Source organism: Erythrolamprus reginae, chromosome 11, assembly GCF_031021105.1.
Source record: "Erythrolamprus reginae isolate rEryReg1 chromosome 11, rEryReg1.hap1, whole genome shotgun sequence".
NCBI classification, from domain to species: domain Eukaryota; kingdom Metazoa; phylum Chordata; class Lepidosauria; order Squamata; family Dipsadidae; genus Erythrolamprus; species Erythrolamprus reginae.
In genome coordinates, this window is record NC_091960.1 from 123714 (window position 1) to 143166 (window position 19453).

Sequence of the window (19453 nt, forward strand, 5' to 3'; positions counted from 1 at the left end):
GGGCCTGAAACCAGGCTGATGAGGATCGAGATAATATATTGAGTTAGAATATATGATACATGTTGTCTTAATTTTTGTTTCTTTGACTTTATTTACGTATTTATACTCCTCCTTTATTGTTTTTTACGAATAACTCAAGGAAGCCAATGTACCCAACACCAGAAGATTGGGCTGATTGAGAGGCTGGTGGTGGCCCCAAATCACCCAAGCTGGCTTTTGGGCTGAAGGCAGGACTTCAACTCAAGGTCTCCCACTTTCTGGTCTTGTGCGATGACCATTAGGCCAAACTGGTTTTCTATTGGTTTTATTTTGGTGTGTTTTTCCCTGAAGAGTATTCCGTAGCCTTTTTATCTAGTGCACGGCTGGACTGTTCTGAAACAACAATCCGCGGAGAGGGCTGGCACTACAAATCTAATAAACTATTATGATTATTATTATTGATTGGTGCCGGTTGCTTTGCAATAAAACTGGATATGTAGTTGGCTGTTGCTTTCTCCACTCACAGGAATATCCAGGAAGAGTGTTTTAGACTGGAATGACTGACTGTTTTTATATTAATTGTTTTTTTATATTAAGGATGACTGTTTTCATATTAAGGGTTTTAAATGGGTTTTTAATCATTGGATTTGTATTGTGTTTCATTGTTGTGAGCCGCTCTGAGTCTTTGGAGAGGGGCAGCATACAAATCTAGTTAATAATAATAATGATAATGATAATAATAATAACAACAACAACAATAATAATAATAATAGGAATCTGTTGCTTTCTCTTCTCTTCTGAATTTAATTCCCGGAAAGGAATCAAATTAGGAAAAAGAAGGACCCTAATTGTGGGGGCAGCAAATGGATTGATTTTTAGTTGGTATCAGCAGTATAGGCTGCTCAGAAATGAAGTGCCATATAAGTTGCAATAAATGAAACTTTAGAATATCAGTAATATTTCCTAACTTTTATATTTGTACACAAATACACACAGACAGACATACTGAAGCAATACATGACAGTTCAGGTAGATTTCTGTCCACTTATTTACTTTTGCCGCTGGATGAGGGGGAAGCGGTGGTCCGGAGAATCAGCTGGACCTTAGGCGGTTGCTCCCACTGCCGAGGGAAGCGAGCGTGGGATGGGCCGAGAGCTGCTGTCGGTCTATGGCTCCAGCCAGGGGGGAGCAGGCGCACGGCTGACGGCACAGCGGGGGCCGGGCTCACAGGGTGGTGGTGGTGCTCTGATCCTCCGCGACCGTGCAGGGGCCCTGAGCCGCCCCTTTGGCCTGGGAGGCGGCTGTGGATGGTTCCTCATTCAGGGCGTTGCGCAACACAGCACTCAGTGAGCGCCAGACTTTGGCCTTGAAGTCTTGGCCTGCAATGACATAGATGACGGGGTTGATGCAGCTGTTGGTGCTGGCAAGAGCCACAATCAGAGGGTCCAGCTCGTTCAGGAAGCGGAAGAGGGGGCTGCCCTGAGTCTCAATGGCCAGAATCAGGCCCACCGCGTGATAAGGAGCCCAGCAGGCAAAAAAAGCCACCACAATCACCAGGACCATTTTCAGGGTCCTCTTGGAGCGCATGAAGCGACTGTTGTGCACTCGCAGGACCAGCAGCCCATAGAAGAGGCTGAGGGCGACCGAAGGGACCAGGAAGCCAAAGAGGAAGCGCATAACCGCCACAGAGACCTCAGCAGTCTTCTGATTCACACCAAAGAGGCCGTAGTCGACCACGCAGACCGTCAGCTGATGGAGCTCATAGTGATGTGTTCTTCTGGTCACGAAGGAGGGCAGTGTGAGGAGGGTGGCAAAAACCCAGGCTGTGCCACTCAGTTTCCAGGCTAAGCGGGTCGAACGGTGATTCTGACACCAGACCGGCTTCACCACAAGGGCGCACCGATCCATGCTGATCAGGGCCAGCAGCAGAATGCTGGCGAACATATTGAGGATAATGATGGAGGGCAAGACCTTGCAGGCAAAATCTCCCAGCACCCAGCGATGATCGGAGGCGACGGACACAGCCAGGACAGGCAACGACAGGCAGCAGAGCAGGTCTGCTACGGAGAGGTTAAGGAACCAGACTGAGCTCACCGTACTCTGCATCTGGAACCCCACCACCCCGATGACCGCCCCATTGCCCAACGTGCCCACGAGGAACACCAGGGCGTAGAGGACAACGGCCCCCAAGGCGATGGGACTCGGGCTACTCTCCTCTGTGCCCGGAGGCATCCCTGTGACGTTTGAATAGTTTGAATAATCGAAGTCAAAAATGTTAGGAAGATATTCCATGGGATCATCCATCTCCAAGGGGTGGAGAGTTCTGTGAAGGGACAAGAAAGAAAGAAAGAGAAAGAGAGAGAGAGAGAAAGAAAGAGAGAAAGAAAGACGGTGGGTGTTTCTCCCAAAGAGACCATGGAGACCAACTTCAGGGAAAGGCAAAAGGGCTTTTCAAACCCCAGTTTGGGCCTCTCTCTATTCTGGCGAGTTCTCAGTTGTAGGTAACCATTCTAAGAAGTTCTAAAATGCTTATTTAAAAATCAGCAAATGGTAATGGGGAAGTTGAGAAATAAAAGTGATGGGGAAAAACATACTCAAAACATGGTTGTAAAAAACCCCCCTCAAGCAGCTGAAATAAGGTACAATTAAAGTAAAATGGTTTTAAAAGTGTGGACTAGTTTGAGAAGAAGTCAGTGACACAGCAAGTGTCTGTATACCTAATATTTAGAAATAGTGGCTGAATACGAAAGTAAATATTTTAATTCCACAAAACCCAGGGTTCACGTAACATGCTAAATCTAGATCGGCAAAGTAGAATTAATTGCCGGTTCCTAGAAGCCGCAGCATGGATTGTGGCTCCGTAGAACATCCTGGTCCTCAAAGGTAGCTGCCCTCCCATAAGCAGCTGGACTTTGGCAGATTGCTCCTTCTACCATCTTTAACAAAGCCCAGCGAAATGACAGTCTTAGTTGACAGCAGTTCTCCATCCCAGTAAATCTGTCACCTCCACTTTGAGCTAACTTTGTGCTGCGAATCTCTTGAATGTTTTGTCTGATGTTTTCTCAGTGCTTATTTTTCATGTTCTTATTTTCTCTGTAATTTAAAACTCAGAATTTTAGCATTTAGTGGAATTCAAAGAAAATACCCAATTTTAAATTCAACTGCAGATGGCTTCAGAAAGCTTACTCTGGTAAGTAGGATCTAGTTTCCGTCAAAAGTCTGCGGTCGTGGATGGGAGGGAACAAGCAGAAAGAGTAAGCAAATCTAAAAATATGAATCTGCTGATATTCCCCCCCCCCCACACGCATTGCCTAATCTGAGAGCAAACCATAAAGCCAATGGACACGGTTCTTGGGTGGTGTCTCTCTTGGCTGTACACGTTTGAAGCCCAGGAAGATCCCAGGCAGAGTGGGTCTCCCAGAGATAGCTCCCTCCCAGCACAGTTTTAAGAGGAGATCTTTGATCCAGTTTTAAAAACTAAGCAGTACTCATTAAATCTTGATTTCTCTGACCTACAGGCCAATCCGCCACTAGACTACATGAGATTACTGGGTTCAGTAGGGGCAGTTCTCCCCACTGCCAGGCCTGCTTTGCTCAGGGTGGCCCAGGAAGAAGCCTTGCTGCCCGGGAATCCAGCGGGCAGCCTCTTTGTGTCCCCCTGCGCTTGGCTCTTTCTTCTCCTTGACTTTGGGAGGGGAGAGCCCCCTCCTGGAATTTCCCCCATCAGTGCAGAGAAACCCCCACTGGGCTCTTGTTAATCATTTGTATCCCAAGAACTGGAAAGATCGCTTGTGATGCAAAGGTGCAGGTGGATTACCAACCAAAGCCAATACAGAGTTTAACAGGAACATGAAGTCTCCACCCTCCCTCACCTCTCCCTTAGTCCCAGGTGGGGGAAAAGACAGAAACTGCACTTACTGTTCAGAGACCTCGCAGGGATGCCGGCGCTCAAGAAGGCTCGAGATGGCAATTGTGCTAGGAGGGGCTTGGACACTCTAAAAGAGGAAGCTAGACTTTATAATAAAAAAAAGTGCTCCCTAAGCAGAAGCACCAAACCAAGTCAAATGCTAATGGGATTATCATTATTATTTATTAGATTTGTATGGCGCCCTTCCCCGAAGACTTGTGGTGTATTATTATTATTATTATTATTATTATTATTATTTGTTGTGGTTAGCTCTGGCCCAGCTCCTGCCCCAAGGAATGTGCAGGTGGATGTGGGGGAGACATCCACATGCCGCAGGCCTGTTTTGCTCCCGATGGAATCTGCCGATGAAGCCTCCTCTGACCAAGGCAGCATGAGTGACAGGGAAGAGTTTGGCAGACAGCCCAGGAGGAGATCAATCATCTGTATCATCCCTGGATTCTGAACAAGAATTAATGACACATCCACGCATGCGTAGAGTGATGCATAGGAGAAAACAACTGAAGGATTATTACAAGAGAAAATGAGGCCACCTGTGGTTGGGTGGGGCTGCAGTAATTAGGGCTGCTGCTATAAATAGCAGCGTGTGGGTTTGGTGGTTGTGAAAGAGTATCTGATCAGAGTTCCTCAGGAATCCTGGGTTGCTGGTTGCTGGATTTTGCTTGTTGATTTTTCACGTCTTTGAAAACAAAGCAGAGCAATGTGTGTGTGTGTGTGTCTCACTTCTTTGGAAGAAGAAGTTTCTTCACAGCTGCTAGCTAAGTACTTAATGACTGCTTAAGGTTAATTGTACAGACTACCCGGTTGTTTTGGGACGAGTGCTCTTTGCAATACAAAAAGAGTGCTTAGTTTATTTTGACTTTTGTGATAAAGAACATTGTTCTGAATTTTCAAACGTGTGTGTGTCTGAAATTTGTACCCTTGAATTTTCAGGAGGCTCCTACCAGAGAGCCCGGCAGAACACTATTACTATTATTAATAATAATAATAATAATAATAATAATAATAATAATAATAATAATAATAGTAATTTATTGAGTACCTTCACCTCCCGAGAGTTGCTCCCACAGATCTCAGGTCAAAAATGCTACTTTGCCCCTAATTAAGCGAGGCCCCTTCAGGGCTCTGGGAGGGGCAGGCGTCCCTGGGCCCCCCCATCGCCTCCAGCCTAGCCGCTCACCCCAGCTGCTCCACGGCAGAGGAGGGCGCTCTGGGCTCAGGGTGGGGTGGTCCCTCTTACCCCAACACAAGGCATAGCACGCACATAAGAGCCAACTTTGGGGCCTGAAATACAGAACGTTTCCCTACTGGTTTGTGGGCATGGCTGGGGAAGGATATTGCAAAACCTCCACTCCCTCCCCACTCTGGGCCCAGCCAGAGGTGGAATTTACCAGTTCTCCAAACCACACAAAACTTCCACTACCAGTTGTCCAGACTGGTCCAGGGGTGCTGGATTTCACCCCTGGACCAGTCGTAGTACATCTCTAGGAGCCTGGGGACTTTGGGGATTTGTAAGCAACCAGAATGGTGTGTCTACACAAGTGTGGTACAGAATGATCACACCTTGGCAAAGGTTTGCCATGAACCAAGTTTCATATGGCCAGGCTGGAATCCTATTTATTTTATTATTTATTTATTTTGTCAAGCACATATAATATCTGTTAAGTATAAACATGTTTATGAATACATGGATGCACATAAATGGGGACATTAAGACAGGGACACCCCTTAGGATTGGGGTGAGGTCATCAGGAGACAGTGTAAGGTCAAAATTTGGGGGGGGCTGGGGAAGAAATCACAGAGGTAGTGCATGCCAGGCATTCAGGGCCGCCATCAGGAATTTTGGGGCCCCATACAGCCTAAGTGTCTGGGCCCCCCCCCGCCATTTTAAAACTACTTTTTAAAAGTTTTTAAGAAGATGTTAGATAATCATCTGAAAATAGCTGTAAATAAAACCCGATGTTCCCAGAATTAACTTTATTCATAAGATTATGATAGCAACAACTTGACCTTAGTTTTACTGGAACTATAGAATAATCATATAATAACCGCTGATGTTACAGGCCGTATAACTATATAAAGAAGGAACTGTGAGGATAACAGTTCAAAAGGGACGGGGGTGGTGTTTGTTATGGTGTGTTGTTTTGTTGCTTGTCTTATAAAATGCAAATACAAAATTTAAACAAACAAATAAGTATATTGTAAAATGATAGATTATGTACTATCTTATTTTTTTAATGTTTACATAATAACTACTTAAAAAAAATCATCTGTCTGAAGTAGTGTAGGATTCCTGTCTAAGCAGGGGGTTGGACTAGAAGACCTCCAGGGTGCCTTCCCACTGTTATTCTATTCTAATTATCCAGGGGGTTGTGTAGTTATCAGTGGTATTAAAATAGGAGCTGTTAAAAAAAAACCAAATACAATTTCATATTGCTTCACATCTCAATATCCTTTTCAATCTAGTTTTTACGCCCATCGTTGAACGCAGGTCTGAACGAGCCCGTGGTATCCAAGTTAATTTCAAAGTACACTGCTCAAAAAAAGTGAAGGGAACACTTAAACAACACAATATAAACTCCAAGTTGTCAATCAGCGTTGCTTCCTAAGTGGACAGTGTGATTTCACAGAAGTTTGATTTACTTGGAGTTATATTGTGTTGTTTAAGTGTTTCCTTTATTTTTTTGAACAGTGTAGATCAGGGGTCCCCAAACTTTTTACACAGGGGGCCAGTTCACTGTCCCTCAGACTGTTGGAGGGCCGGACTATTAAAAAAACGTGTGAACAAATCCCTATGCACACTGCACATACCTTATTTAAAGTAAAAAACAAAATGGGAACAAATACAATATTTAATATTTATTCTTCCTCTTTCTCTCTCTCTCCCTTTCTCTCTGTCCTTCTGTCTTTCTAATTCTCTCTCTCTTTCTCTCTGTCCTCTCTTTCTTTCTTTCTCTCTCTTCTCTCTTTTTCTCACTCACTCTCTTTCTATCTCTCCCTCTTTCTCTCTCCCTCTCTGTCTCCTCCTTTCTCTCTCTCTCTCCCTTTCTATCTCTCTTCTTCCTTTCTCTCTCCCTCTCTATCTTTCCCTTTCTCTCCCCCCTCTCTCTTTCTCTCTCTCTCTCTTCTCTTTCTCTCACTCACTCTCTTTCTATCTCTCCCTCTTTCTCTCTCCCTTTCTTTCTTTCTCTCTCTCCCTTTCTCTGTCCCTCTCTTTCTTTCTCTCTGTTCTTCTCTTTCTTTCTCTGTCCCTCTTTCTTTCTCTCTGCCTCTCTCTTTCTCTCTCTCTTATCTCTCCTTCTCTCACTCACTCTCTTTGTATCTTTCTCTTTCTCTCTCTCCTTCTCTATCTCTCCCTCTTTCTCTCTCCCCCTTTCTATCTCTCCTCTTCCTCTCTCTCTTTTTCTCTCTCCCTTATTTTTTCTCTCTCTATCTTTCTCTCTCATGCACCACACCAGCAGCAGAGAGAGAAAGAGAGAGGTAGAGATCGGGCGCGTTACCGGGTGGTGGAGGCAGTGTGGGGCCATGTGTGTGTGTGTGAAGATGGGGAAGGGGGGGAGTTTTGAGGAAAAGATGGAAACGCCTCGCCCCAAAGAGGGAGCGAGAGAAACGCGCTGGAAGCGAGCTAGACAAATGGGTGGAGGCCAAGGTGAAGCCGGATGACAAGCAAAGCAGGTCCGCCTCCGCAGAGGGGCGCGAAGAAGGTTGGCGCAGCCCAACGTCAGACGGCGGAAAGTTTGCTGAAGTCCACTGGCAGCCCGTCTTCGTGGGCGGGCGGGCGGAGGGGCGAAGTGTTCAGCGAGCTCTTCGTCGCCCTCCGCGCTCTCTCTTTCTCTCTCATACACCACGCCAGCAACAGAGAGAGAAAGAGAGAGAGCGGAAGGCGGCTTGCTGGTCCACGCCCGCCTGGATAAGCGGTCCCGCATGGCCCCAGCGCCGTGGCCACCACCGGGAAGTCGGAGAGCAGCTTCTTGACGAAGCAGCTCGCTGAGGAAGTTCGCCTGGCCCACACTCGACGACTCGTCCACCAGGAAGACCAGCTCCATGCGGTCGCTCTTCTCTCGCAACTGCCTCACCTGCCGCTTGAAAGCATGCCCGAGTTTCTCCACTCGGTTGCCCGCCGCTGCAGCGGGAGACACCACCAACGACGTCCCGGTGGCGCCCGTCTTGAACGGAGCCGAGAGCGCCGCTAGGGAGCTCAAGTTGAAAGGGCGGTAGAGGTTGCGCGGCTGCCCGGGCGTCCATGCCAGAGCCCCACCAACCCACAAGCACATCCCGGCGAGCCACCACATCCCTCCGGGCTCATCCACCGTCTATGATTAAAGTCCTTTTTTAAAAAATTCCCTCGAGTTTCCTCACGTCGGGCCCGCGTTTTTCCCCCCCAGACGGCGGAAATCTCCTCAGTCGCCTCACCACGGCGCGCACGTGGCGAGGGCTGGCACGCGTTTGTCTCGGTTTGGCGCTTTCCCGCTTAAAAATAAAATAAAATTATAATTACCCTCCTTTCGCCGCCCCCCTTGTAAGCCCTTCTCTACCTCTCTCTTTCTCTCTCTGCTGCTGGTAAAGGCAGGCAGACGGCAAAAGAGGGAGGGTACAGACTGGGCATGTGCAAGGAGCCGCTGACTGCGGGCCCCAATTTGCCCGGGGCCCGGTACGGCGCTCCCAGTAGTACTCGTCTATCGGCGGCCCTGCAGGCATTTACGACTCTGCAATCGAGTTTGGAGTGGTTTACTTTAAATTTGTAACTATTGTGTGTTTGTGTATTATTGTGGTTGAAGCTGAAGTAGTCATTGACAGGTAGGACATATGTACTACACTTAAGTCAGGTGGAAGGCGGTGTAGTTCTGAGTTGTCTAAGGCCAACATTTCAAGCCTTGTGGCATAAGGTATTCTGTTTGTTTATTTATTTATTCGATTTTTATGCCTCCCTTCTCCTTAGACTCAGGGCGGCTTACAACATGTTAGCAATAGCACTTTTTTAACAGAGCCAGCCTATTGTCCCCACAATCCGGCTCCTCATTTTACCCACCTCGGAAGGATGGAAGGCTGAGTCGACCTTGAGCCGGTGATGAGATTTGAACCACTGACCTACAGATCTACAGTCAGCTTCAGTGGCCTGCAGTACAGCACTCTACCTGCTGCGCCCCCCCCCCAGCTCTTGCAAGCAGAGGAGTGGAGGATTCTTCTCGTGAAATATCTATGGACTCACTCAAATGTATTAATGTCTGATATGCAGTGCAGGTTCCAGACAGATGAGCTGTATTTGAGAATTGGTCTAGCAAATGTTTTGTATGCTCTAGTTACAATATTACCAGAAAAGAACTATGCAAGGTTAGGTTAACAACTCTTAATTCCTTTTTGACAATGTTGTTACAGTGGGCTCTGGCACTTAGATAATTAGAAATGCATACTCCAAGGTCCTTAACAGGGTGAGGGTCCTCTATGAGGTCATATCCACCCAGCTTGTGTTTTGTATCCTAAGAAGAGAGGCTCCTCCATTAATTCGACACCCCCACCAGACTTTTTCTGTTCGCTAAAATCCTGCTGAGTTCTTTTTCTGACAGATTCCTTTCACAGGGTCATTGCAATGTGGGGGGGGGGAGGTGAGCTTCTTGGACAGACGGATGCCAGCAACGTTCCGGGGAGGCCAGCATGCAGAACGCTGCATATGAAAGTAATGCATAGATGGACCATCATTGGGGCAAAACGTTGCCTGAGCTATTTTTCTGCCAATGTTGCAGGTACAAGGCGGAAGTGTGAAAAGATGTCACTCCCCAAGTAGTGCAGAGTGTTACTAGGAAAGAGAGAACTCCCGCAGGCCCATTCGCTCACCCCCAGAGGTTCAGACCGGTTCTATAGAACCAGTAGCGGGAGTTTCCTCCTGCTCACCGAACCGGGAATAATGGCCGACTGGCCACACCCGCGAGCCAGTTCTCTCGGTGGCACCATTTGTGCCAGTCATCTTGTTTTTGGCTTCTCGGTTTTTGGCACTGGCCATGTGTGTGCACGCCCATGTGGCGTGGGAGGAAGCGAGCCAGTAGTGAGGTCAGTTCGAAGCCCACATGGCCCACCTGAACAGAATTGTTGCACCAAGAAGCAGGTTACCTGTGGATGAGGTATAACCCAAGGGGCAAAGCCAGGATGGACTCCTGACATGAGGCCACAGACGCCACTGTGTGGCATCTCACCCTGCACGTCTGGCTGTGGCCAGCCTCTCCCGGCGCTCTGCCCAAAGCAGCCTGCCACGCCCCAGGGCCTTCTCTGCCCAGATCTGCTTCAGGTCAGAAGCATCACAATGGAGATAAGCACAAATATAAAATTTTATTTATTTATTTATTGGATTTGTATGCCGCCCCTCTCCGCAGACTCGGGGCGGCTAACAACAATGATAAAAACAGCATGTAGAAATCCAATTAATAAAACAACTAAAAACCCTTATAATAAACCAAACATACACACAAACATACTATACATAACTTGTAATGGCCTAGGGGGAAGGAATGTCTTAGTTCCCCCATGCCTGGCGGCATAAGTGAGTCTTGAGTAGGGGGGCAGGTTAAAGTGTGTACAGGTTGAACAGGTCTGTCTCAATGCCACGAGGTCCTCAAGGGGGCACTGGTGAGGGGGCACCAAAGACAGGTGCACAGCACGCACGTGGTGGTGTCTGCAGGTCGCCACCGTCTGTCCAGGGTGCCTCCGGCTCTTCTTGCACCTGTGCAGAGCCTGTTCCAGAGTTCCCATGTTTTCCACTTTCACCAGACCCAGAGGTCAGCTCCATCCTGTGTTGACTCTTTGTCCCTTTCCATCCGTCCTCACTGTTTTTAAATTATTTGAAGCCTTGTGTCAACCTAAGGAAGCTTTTCCTGGACTTTAGTCTCAGCTGAGCTGGTTGCAGGCCATAGAAAGCGTGTGGAGTGTCTGGATATTGATGCTTGAGCCTCTCTGTTGGCTGCTGCTGCTTCTCTGCAGGTGGCAGATCTACCCAGAAGGGTGTAAGATTAAGGCATCCGGTGATAGTTCTGCTAGCTTCATTCAGAGCAATGTGTTGATTTAGATTAGACCAGGCAGGTGTGTTTGTCTGCTGAGGAGCTGTTGTCTTAAGGACCCCTGGTTTGGCAACCCAGACGGAGCTAGTTAATTTCCTGAGGATGTGATTTCATCCACCAACCTTCAGTTTAATGCTAGTAGTCTGCTTATATGTTAAGGTCCCATCTAGAATGATCCCTAAATGTTTGGGGTTCTAGCAATGCTCAAATAACATCCCTTTCCATATGTCACGCAGCTTCCAGCAGCCTTATTGCAAAGACAGAAGGCACATACCTGAGTTTTTACTGGATTTGGCCTCAAGGGGTTAATACAAGAGTAGCACTCCAGCTCTAAAAGGACTTCAGTTAAAACATGGTTGAACCTTCTCAAATAATAATAATAATAATAATAATAATAATAATTTATTAGATTTGTATGCCGCCCCCTCCGAAGACTCGGGGCGGCTCACAACAAGCGATAAAACAATATTGTACAGGCACAAATCTAATATTAAGAAAAAACTAAAAACCCTATCAATTTAAAAAACCAAACAGCACATACATACCAAACATAAATTACAATAAGCCTGGGGGAAAGGTGTCTCAAATCCCCCATGCCTGGCGGTATAGATGGGTCTTAAGTAGTTTACGGAAGACAAGGAGGGTGGGAGCAGTTCTAATCTCCGGGGGGAGTTGATTCCAGAGGGCCGGGGCCGCCACAGAGAAGGCTCTTCCCCTGGGGCCCGCTAGACGACATTGTTTAGTCGACGGGACCCGGAGAAGGCCAACTCTGTGGGACCTTATCGGCCGCTGGGATTCGTGCGGTAGTAGGCGGTTCCGGAGGTATTCTGGTCCAATGCCATGTAGGGCTTTAAAGGTCATGACCAACACTTTGAATTGTGACCGGAAACTGATCGGCAGCCAATGCAGGCCACGGAGTGTTGTAGAAACGTGGGTGAATTTGGGAATCCCCACGATGGCTCTCGCGGCTGCGTTCTGCACGATCTGAAGTTTCCGAACACTTTTCAGAGGTCGCCCCATGTAGAGAGCGTTGCAGTAATCGAACCTCGAGGTGATGAGGGCATGAGCGACTGTGAGCAATGACTCCCTGTCCAAATAGGGCCACAACTGGTGCACCAGGCGAACCTGAGCAAACGCCCTCCTCGCCACACCCGAAAGATGATGTTCCAATGTCAGCTGTGGGTCGAGGAGGACGCCCAAGTTGCGCACCCTCTCTGAGGGGGTCAGTAGTTCCCCCCCCAGGGTAATGGACGGACAGATGGAATTGTCCTTGGGAGGCAACACCCACAGCCACTCCGTCTTATCCGGGTTGAGCTTGAGTCTGTTGACACCCATCCAGTCCCCAACAGCCTCCAGGCACCGGCACATCACTTCCAAATGTACCGTCATTGTCGTTATCACCTACAGGAAGCAACTGATCATTGGTGTAAATATTAGAGTGGGAGCCAATACACTGCTCTGTGCAAAGCTGTTTCTTTCCTTCCTCCATCCATCTCACCTTCCCTGGAAGTCCACAAAAAACTTATGTTATTTGTAAAATCTTTAGTCACATCTTACACTTCCTGCTCCAATGTTCCAAGTTTGAGGCTATCACATGTAGCCACGAGATCTAGGAAGACAGTTAGGTTGCTCTTTTGGAATCTATCTTCAAACTACAGGATTAAATTAAGGACGTGTGCAGAGCAACTTTTTCCTGCGCAAAATCCAACCTGCTGCCATACGAGAAGGGATCCTATAGCCACAATGAGGCGATTTTGTAGGTGTGGCACAAGAGAGAAATTGGGCAGTAGGTCTTCAGGAGATTGGCCTCTTTATATGGTTTTAAAACTGCTCCAACTGTCGCCTTTCGCCACCCACCAGGAATCTTACATTGTTCCAAGCCTTCTGGTAGCCACCATCTCACTTCTGGCCTTATCTGCATCCATTCAACAAAGCCTTCCGTGGCCGAGTTTTCATTGCAGCCTCTTTCCATTCTTCCACAGTAAGTGGGGAGCTTTTCAAAGGACAAATGGACTTTCTTGGTGTTCAAGACCCAAAAAATTTAGTTCCCTGTTGAAAAGCATCTTTGGGGCAGCCGTGACCTGGATGATAAGAAAACCTCCACAGACACTGGTCACATCCTCATTTCTGTTCATCTTAATTGTTTTTTGTGGCCTTTGATCTAAGTTGTGGTTCTTAAGAAGTTATCTAGTGGTTTGATCTGCAGTCACATTGGCCCACACTCTGGAGCAAGCTGGGTCCTTATTCAGACGATCAACAACCTCCATGCTTTGAGTCCACTTTCTCTACCGTCTCCATCCAGTTTTCCTACTTTGAGCTATAAAAGCCATTCATGGGCAGGTGCTTATTCCTACCTGAGCCAGGTTCTCCCACACCATTTAGCAGTTGCATTAGGAGAAGATTCATTTGTGTGTGGGGTGTGTGTGTTGATATAATCAGCTTAGCATTATTACAATTCCGTAAGTGTTCCAAACAGAAGCCGCCTTGAATCCCTTTGCTGGCCCTAGTTTAGTACTGAACTAGATTCAAACCATCTGAGCTGCAACTTAACCTGCAATCCTGATCCTTTGTGCCCAAAATCACATTTGACAATACATCGCCAGCTCTGCCTCGTTCAGCCTCCTGCCGCCAAAGGCTGGGAGGGGGTGGGAAGAGCGTGTGCGTAATGGGAAATGGGGGGTGGGGTGGCAGGTGATAAAGACCAGGGCAGCCACATCTGGCTTCTGCTAGGCTCCTAAGGCCAGACACCTCAGCAATGTAGGTGGACAACCCCCGAATGTCTCAGCATTTTCAAGACATTTTGGTGGGCTGGAAACGGACTGGTCATGGGAGGGGAGGGAGAGACGGGCTGCCCTTTTTGTGTGTTTCCAGCAATGGAAAGTCCAGAGCTGGCTTGACCTTACATGCCACCAAAACCTTCAGTAAAAGAACTCTTGGCTTTAACCAAATGGAGTCACAGACAGCCCAGGCCACCTCTGGATGGCAAGAGTCCAAGCCAAGTGGACAGAAGTTTCTCAAATAACTTTCGGAAGCCATCCAGACCCCAAGCTTCTTCAGCTGGCCGCCAACCTCACCTGGGCCAGGAAACGGGCTCCTTCCAATAGCCCGAAACAAAACTTTGGTCCAAAGGACCTTACATGGGAACTACCACCTGCGCTACCCTGCCGAGGTGGACGGGAGACCGAAGCAAATAGGTTGGAAAACGCCCAGAATCCGATTGTGCCTGGCTGCTTGTGTGGATGCATCGCTTTCGGCTGTCATGCTGGTGATGCCTGAGCCAGCGTAAGCGGATGAACTCGTCTGGCATTTTCATACGGCTATGAACATAGAGGAGCAACAGCATTATGTCCCGACACCCACGCACACACACACAAACCTGGGGCTTCAGGCTGGAAGCCTCCCTACCTGCCAAGGGGAAACCAAGGCTCCCATTCCAACCCTGACCGACGGGACCAAGGGGCCATGGGGGGCCCGGGTAGTCTGGCACCAGCATGCACTTCTGGGTGCCTATTGCAGGACCAAGATGACCCGGGAGAGAAAACCCCTCTGCAGCTGGAGCTACTGGGGAGCCTCTCCTCGGGGGACGGACGGACGGACGACGACACACAGGCCAGACTCCCTCCCTTCCAAGAAATGATTTCACGGCAACCACCCTCTGCGCCCACGAGGTCACTCTTTCCTCTCCCCACCTGTGCGTCTGAGGGGGCCATGGGGCAAGTAGGAAGACAAGGCACACACACGCTTTATTGTCAAGAAAGCATTTACTTTGTAGGTGACAATGGGGAAGCCCATGAAAGGAAGCCCCACCACCACCTCTCCCAGGGCCCAGGCCACCCCTCCCACGCAAGGGAGACCACTCTCCCCACCCAAGCAGAGCTGCAGGCCCCACTCGGTCCGTGCGTTGTGTGTTAAGAGCGCTAGAGGGCGACTGGGGGCTTAGCCCAAACTCCGGAGTGTTCCAGGGCGGCACAAACATGCGGAATGCGTGTGCGTCTCACAACTCGGCTCAGACAGTCTGGCTCAAGTCCTTCCACCCATCCAGCCCTGCGAAAGAGCCCTCAGGGCGCAGCCTCTGGTGCCTCCGTCTCCAAGTGCTCCTGGGGGGGGGGGAGTGGGGGGCAGGAGAGAAAAAGTCACCGAGCACGAAACGGCGGGGTGGGGGTGGGGGTGGGGTGTCCCCAGAGCCCAAGCAACCCTCTTCGGCCGATGGCCAAATTAACTCTTCCCTTCCATACTTGGGCAGAGCCACAAACTAACCAAGCGAACTGCGTTGGGACAACAGGCCAAGTCACAAAACCTGACATTAAGCAAAATGAGCTGTCAAGTTTCAAGCCAAATTAGTTAATCAGGGTCTCAGTTTTGGACTGAAATTGTTCATTTCCTGATTTTCTTTCCAGCTTCTTAGATGGGCAAGAATTGTCCTGTTATGGACCAGTTATTGTTCTGGTGAAGAGCACAACAACGCCTCAAGGTCACAATACAGTGCTGCACGTACATATCCAACCTTAAGCTAAACTCCAAAGTATAACTCTAATTATTCCCACAACTTTAAAGAGCACAAACACAACAAGCCTGATGACCCTGCCATTAAGTTAAGCAACTTATCCATCGACAGCGGCACCCAATTCTTTCCTTGAAATTTTAATCTAGCGGAGCCCACAGTCCCTGCAGGGGAGCAAAGGTTTTTGTAGGGGGTGGGGCAGGAGGGGCTGCTGCCCTTCATCCGCCCCCCCCCCCCCGAATCAAGAACCACCTGCCATTTCCTGCCCTTTTGCAGCCCTCAATCTGCAGCCGTCAAAGAGCCACCAGATCCTTCTGCACCCCATGGAGGAGTTCAGGGGGGGCCGCCCGCGACGATGGGGTCAACGGCTGCCTCCCTCAAGAGTCTGCACACAGGGCTGAGCAAGGCCCCCCCCGCCTCTCACACACTCCCGATGGGGCAAAGCAGACCCTAGTAAGCAAGGGGTGGCGGCTGCAGAGGGGGAGCGCCTCCAAGGGGGCTGCAGAAACACAGGGGGCCAGGGCTGCCGCTTCAGGGCCCTCCCCCATGGGGGGGGGGTCTTCCAGCGGGGGAGGAGCTGAGGCAGCCCTTAATTACCACTTAGAACAATCCCTCCAAAGCTCTGAAACCAAACCCTGGATCCAGAGCAGCAGGCAGGGAGCCACGGGGGGCGTGGGGTGTGTGTGTGGGGCCCCCCACTGGAGCTCCTTCCCTGGGCTGGGCCGACAGTGGGAGTACTGGGAGGCCAAACGTGTGGGATCCCCGACTGCAGGGAGCTCAAGGGGGGGTGGGGGGCAGAGGGTCCACTCACCCCCTTCTTCGCCTTTCTGGGCTCAGGCGTTTCTGCCCCCATTTTCATCCCGGCCTCCGGGGCTGCTGCTGGGGGATCCATGGGAAGGGACCCCTGCGCTGCCAGGGGTACGAGGGGACCCACTCCTGCAGGGAGGGAAGGACACCACAGGGCAGCGTCCCATAGCGTCCCCTCAGGAGCCCCCCCCCACCGGGCGGCTCTGTCCTTTACCAGCAATGCCAGCAGGCAGCTCCTCCCTGGGCTCGGCCAGGGGCCCTGGGCTGCTGTGGCCGGCCCGCGGGGAGCGCAGCTCCATCTCTTCCCCCCAGTCGGACACGGGCTCGTAGCCCTCTGCCGTATCCCCCAAGGGGAACATGGGGGGCCCCTCCGTGGTGGCGGCTTCTCGAGGGGAAGCAGACCGAAGGGCGGGCTGTAGTCGGGCCTTCCTCTGGGGCCGGGGGGAGCGGGAGGGACGAGGCCCGTTGTCCTCCGAGGAAGAATCCCGGCTGCTGTTGGCTTCAGCGTCCTCCTCTTCCTCCTCTTCCTCCTCCTCCCCACTGACGTCCTCCCACTCGTCCTCCTCCTCCTCTTCTGTCCCTGCTCCTCTCTGTGGCTCTGCCTGGGGGGGAATCACAGGGCAGGGGAGGAAAGGGTCACGAGGAGGGGGCTAAGGATCGCTTCCGACTCAATCGTGGACCGCAGGTGGTCCCCTCTCTAGCCCCCCAGGGGCCCCCCTCGCTCTCCCAGGCTGGTCTGGGCATCGGTCGGACACCGTGCACACACCTGCAGCACAGAGGCAGCCCCCGCCTCCTCCTCCCCTGCAGGTGCAGGCGGCGTCCGGTCTGCTCCCTCCTTTCCCCAGCGGTTCTCGTGCGAGCTGCAAGGACAAGACAGTGCTGAGCCGAGCGTCCTGCGTCAGGGCTCCTCCGCCACAGTTCCCGCCCTCCCAGCTCATGTTCACCTGTAGGACTTGGGAGGACTTCCCCGGGGTCGCCCACGGCCTCGAACCCTCCGGTCCCGGTCCCCGGGCTGCCCGGCTACGAACTCCCCAAAAGTGGGCTGTGTGGGAGGGGGCCTGGGTGGCTCTGCAACAGCAAGGAGATCGGGGGAAGGCAGCGGCTCTCAGGAGGGGCCGAAAGGGAGGCGGTGCTTGCCAAGGGCCCACTCTCTGCCCCTTGGCGCCAGCACCACGCGGGCAGCCACGCCTCGCCCCTCCCCTCCTTACCGTGCTTGCCAGCCAACGAGCCTCGCAGCCGGCTACCTTCCTTCGGCCTGCAGAGACAAGAAGTAGCCCCAGGTGAGGGAGAAGCGCCGCCTCCCCCCTCCCGGCCCTCTGCCCAAAGAGAGGCCGGCAGCCGGGGCACCCACGTGGGATCGGTCTTCTCGGCATCCCATTCTCGGCGCCACTCCCCGGTGGGCTGGCGGTGCCGGGCTAAGCGATCCCGGTCAATCTGCTCCCGTTCCTGCTTCCAACGCGTGTACTCGGCCCGTTCGCGGCCAGTCATGGAGAGTGTCATGTCCAAGGTCGGGCCCCTGCGTCTGGCCCTGCCCCCGCCCTGCCAGAAGAGGCCACGTGAGGCCAGAGCCCTCCGACACACACACACACACACACACAGGCCGTGGGGTGGGAGTCCAGTCAGAGAATTTCCCCTCTCCCCAACCTCTGCCCCACATACACACACACACACACACACACACACGTCCTCCAACGCACCAGCAATGGCGGCTCTGGGTCTGGCTCCTGGCCCGTCTTGACCTTTTCAAAGTCGCCCCCCCCCCAGTTCCGAACGTGGCGGCGGCTGCCCTCCCGCCGGCCGTCCTCGGAGAAGGCGCCGCTGCGCCGCGGGTCATCCAGGAAGTTGCGGACGGGGTTCTTCTCTTGCAGCCCGTCCTGCCCAGGGGAGAGCAGGCGTCCTGAGCCCAGCCCTGGGCTGTCGCCCACCCTCCACATTCCTCCCCCCCGCAACGCACTCACCCGTTGCCCACGCTCGTACTCTGCGATCTTCTCCATCTCCTCATTCATCTGCTCGATGTTCCGCCGCCGCCGCTCCTCCCATTCCTGCAGGGGGGGGGAGAAAGAGCCCTGCAAGCGCCCCACCGCCGGATACCCGCCCGCCCACTTCCCCGCAGACCCTGTCGCGGCCTTACCTGGGAGCGCCGGTCGCCTCCAGCCAGGCCCACTCGCCCCCGCAGCCGCCCTCCTCGCTCGATTCGCCCCCGCGGCCCGCCACCCTCTCCGTCTGCGCCAGGCCCCGGCCGGCCGGCCTCAGCTCGCGGGAGGCAGCCTCCACGGTGCGGCTCCCCCCGGGCCCCTCTGGCACTGGCGGTGGCCTTCCTCCCGGGCGCCCGCCGGTCCTGGCAAGAGAAGCAGGGGGCGTGAGATTTGCCCCGCGGCGGCAGCAGCTCCCCTCCCGCCTGTCCCCGGCCTCCCTTCCCCTCCCCCTGGCCTCCTGTCCCCTCCCCCTGGCCCCGGCCCCCCCTCCCCTCCCCCTGGCCCCGGCCTCCCCTCCCCTCCCCCTGGCCCCGGCCTCCCCTCCCCCTGGCCCCGGCCTCCCCTCCCCCTGGCCTCACCTCGGGCGCCAGCTGGGCCCGCCCCACGTCTTCCGCCTCCGCTCGTCGCCTCTCGGACTGCCCGGCCGCCTCTGCGGAGCGGGTCTTCCGTGCCCCGGTCACGGCGACACCCTCCTGCTCAGCCTTGCGCCGGTCCTCCTCGATCTCCTGCGCGAGCGGCCGGGGGAGAAGCACTGAGCCCCGCCCAGAGACACGGAGCCCCCCAACGCACATGCACAGAGCGGGCCCCCATGCAGCGCCCCTCCCCGCACACGCACGCGCACACACGGAGCCCCCCCAACACACACAGAGGGAGCGATCCCTCAACACACACGCACAGAGAGACCCCCCCACCCGACCCCACCTGGTAGCGCCGGACCAGCGCCTCGTTCTTGCGCCGCAGCGCCTCGATGCGCTTGTCGAGCTCGGCGTCCTTCTCCTCCCGCGACCGTAGCTCCAGCGAAGCGGACTGCACAGAAGGAGAGAGCGGAGGGAGGGCGCTCGCCAACCGTGTGTGTGTGTGTGTGTCCCCAGCCCCCCCCCGGGCCCCCCCGCCTACCATCCTCCGCGCCGGACCCGAAGCGCCCGAGCGCGCAGTGTCGCCCCCCCCACGCCACCAACACCGCCGCTTCCGCTTCCGCCCGAGGAAGGCCGTCCTTTTG

At 52.6% G+C, this 19453-nt stretch overlaps 2 protein-coding genes across 2 annotated transcripts; both read right to left on the reverse strand.

Moving 5' to 3' along the window:
- Positions 1-933: 933 nt before the first annotated feature.
- On the reverse strand, positions 934-3937 carry C5AR1 (complement C5a receptor 1). The gene is made up of 2 exons (XM_070763675.1): positions 3898-3937; positions 934-2302 (listed from the first exon to the last, which is right to left on the reverse strand). The coding sequence occupies exon 2, from the start codon at positions 2281-2283 to the stop codon at positions 1204-1206; it is 1080 nt and encodes a 359-aa protein (XP_070619776.1). The 5' UTR covers positions 2284-2302; positions 3898-3937; the 3' UTR covers positions 934-1203.
- Positions 3938-14692: 10755 nt separating this feature from the next.
- On the reverse strand, positions 14693-19453 carry CCDC9 (coiled-coil domain containing 9). Its single transcript, XM_070763683.1, has 13 exons — positions 19351-19453; positions 19156-19260; positions 18813-18959; positions 18390-18596; positions 18217-18300; positions 17956-18132; positions 17610-17797; positions 17467-17513; positions 17203-17326; positions 17025-17118; positions 16473-16860; positions 16263-16387; positions 14693-15047 (listed from the first exon to the last, which is right to left on the reverse strand). The coding sequence occupies exons 1-13, from the start codon at positions 19351-19353 to the stop codon at positions 15009-15011; spliced, it is 1728 nt and encodes a 575-aa protein (XP_070619784.1). The 5' UTR covers positions 19354-19453; the 3' UTR covers positions 14693-15008.

Coding starts and splice junctions, on each gene's coding strand:
- CCDC9 (XM_070763683.1), bottom strand. Junction 17,119..17,202: donor AGTCCTCCCAAGTCCTACAG/GTGAACATGAGC, acceptor TTGTCCTTGCAG/CTCGCACGAGAACCGCTGGG. Junction 16,861..17,024: donor GGGCTGCCTCTGTGCTGCAG/GTGTGTGCACGG, acceptor ATTCCCCCCCAG/GCAGAGCCACAGAGAGGAGC.
- C5AR1 (XM_070763675.1), bottom strand. CDS start 2,283: ATGGATGATCCCATGGAATATCTTCCTAACATTTTTGACTTCGATTAT.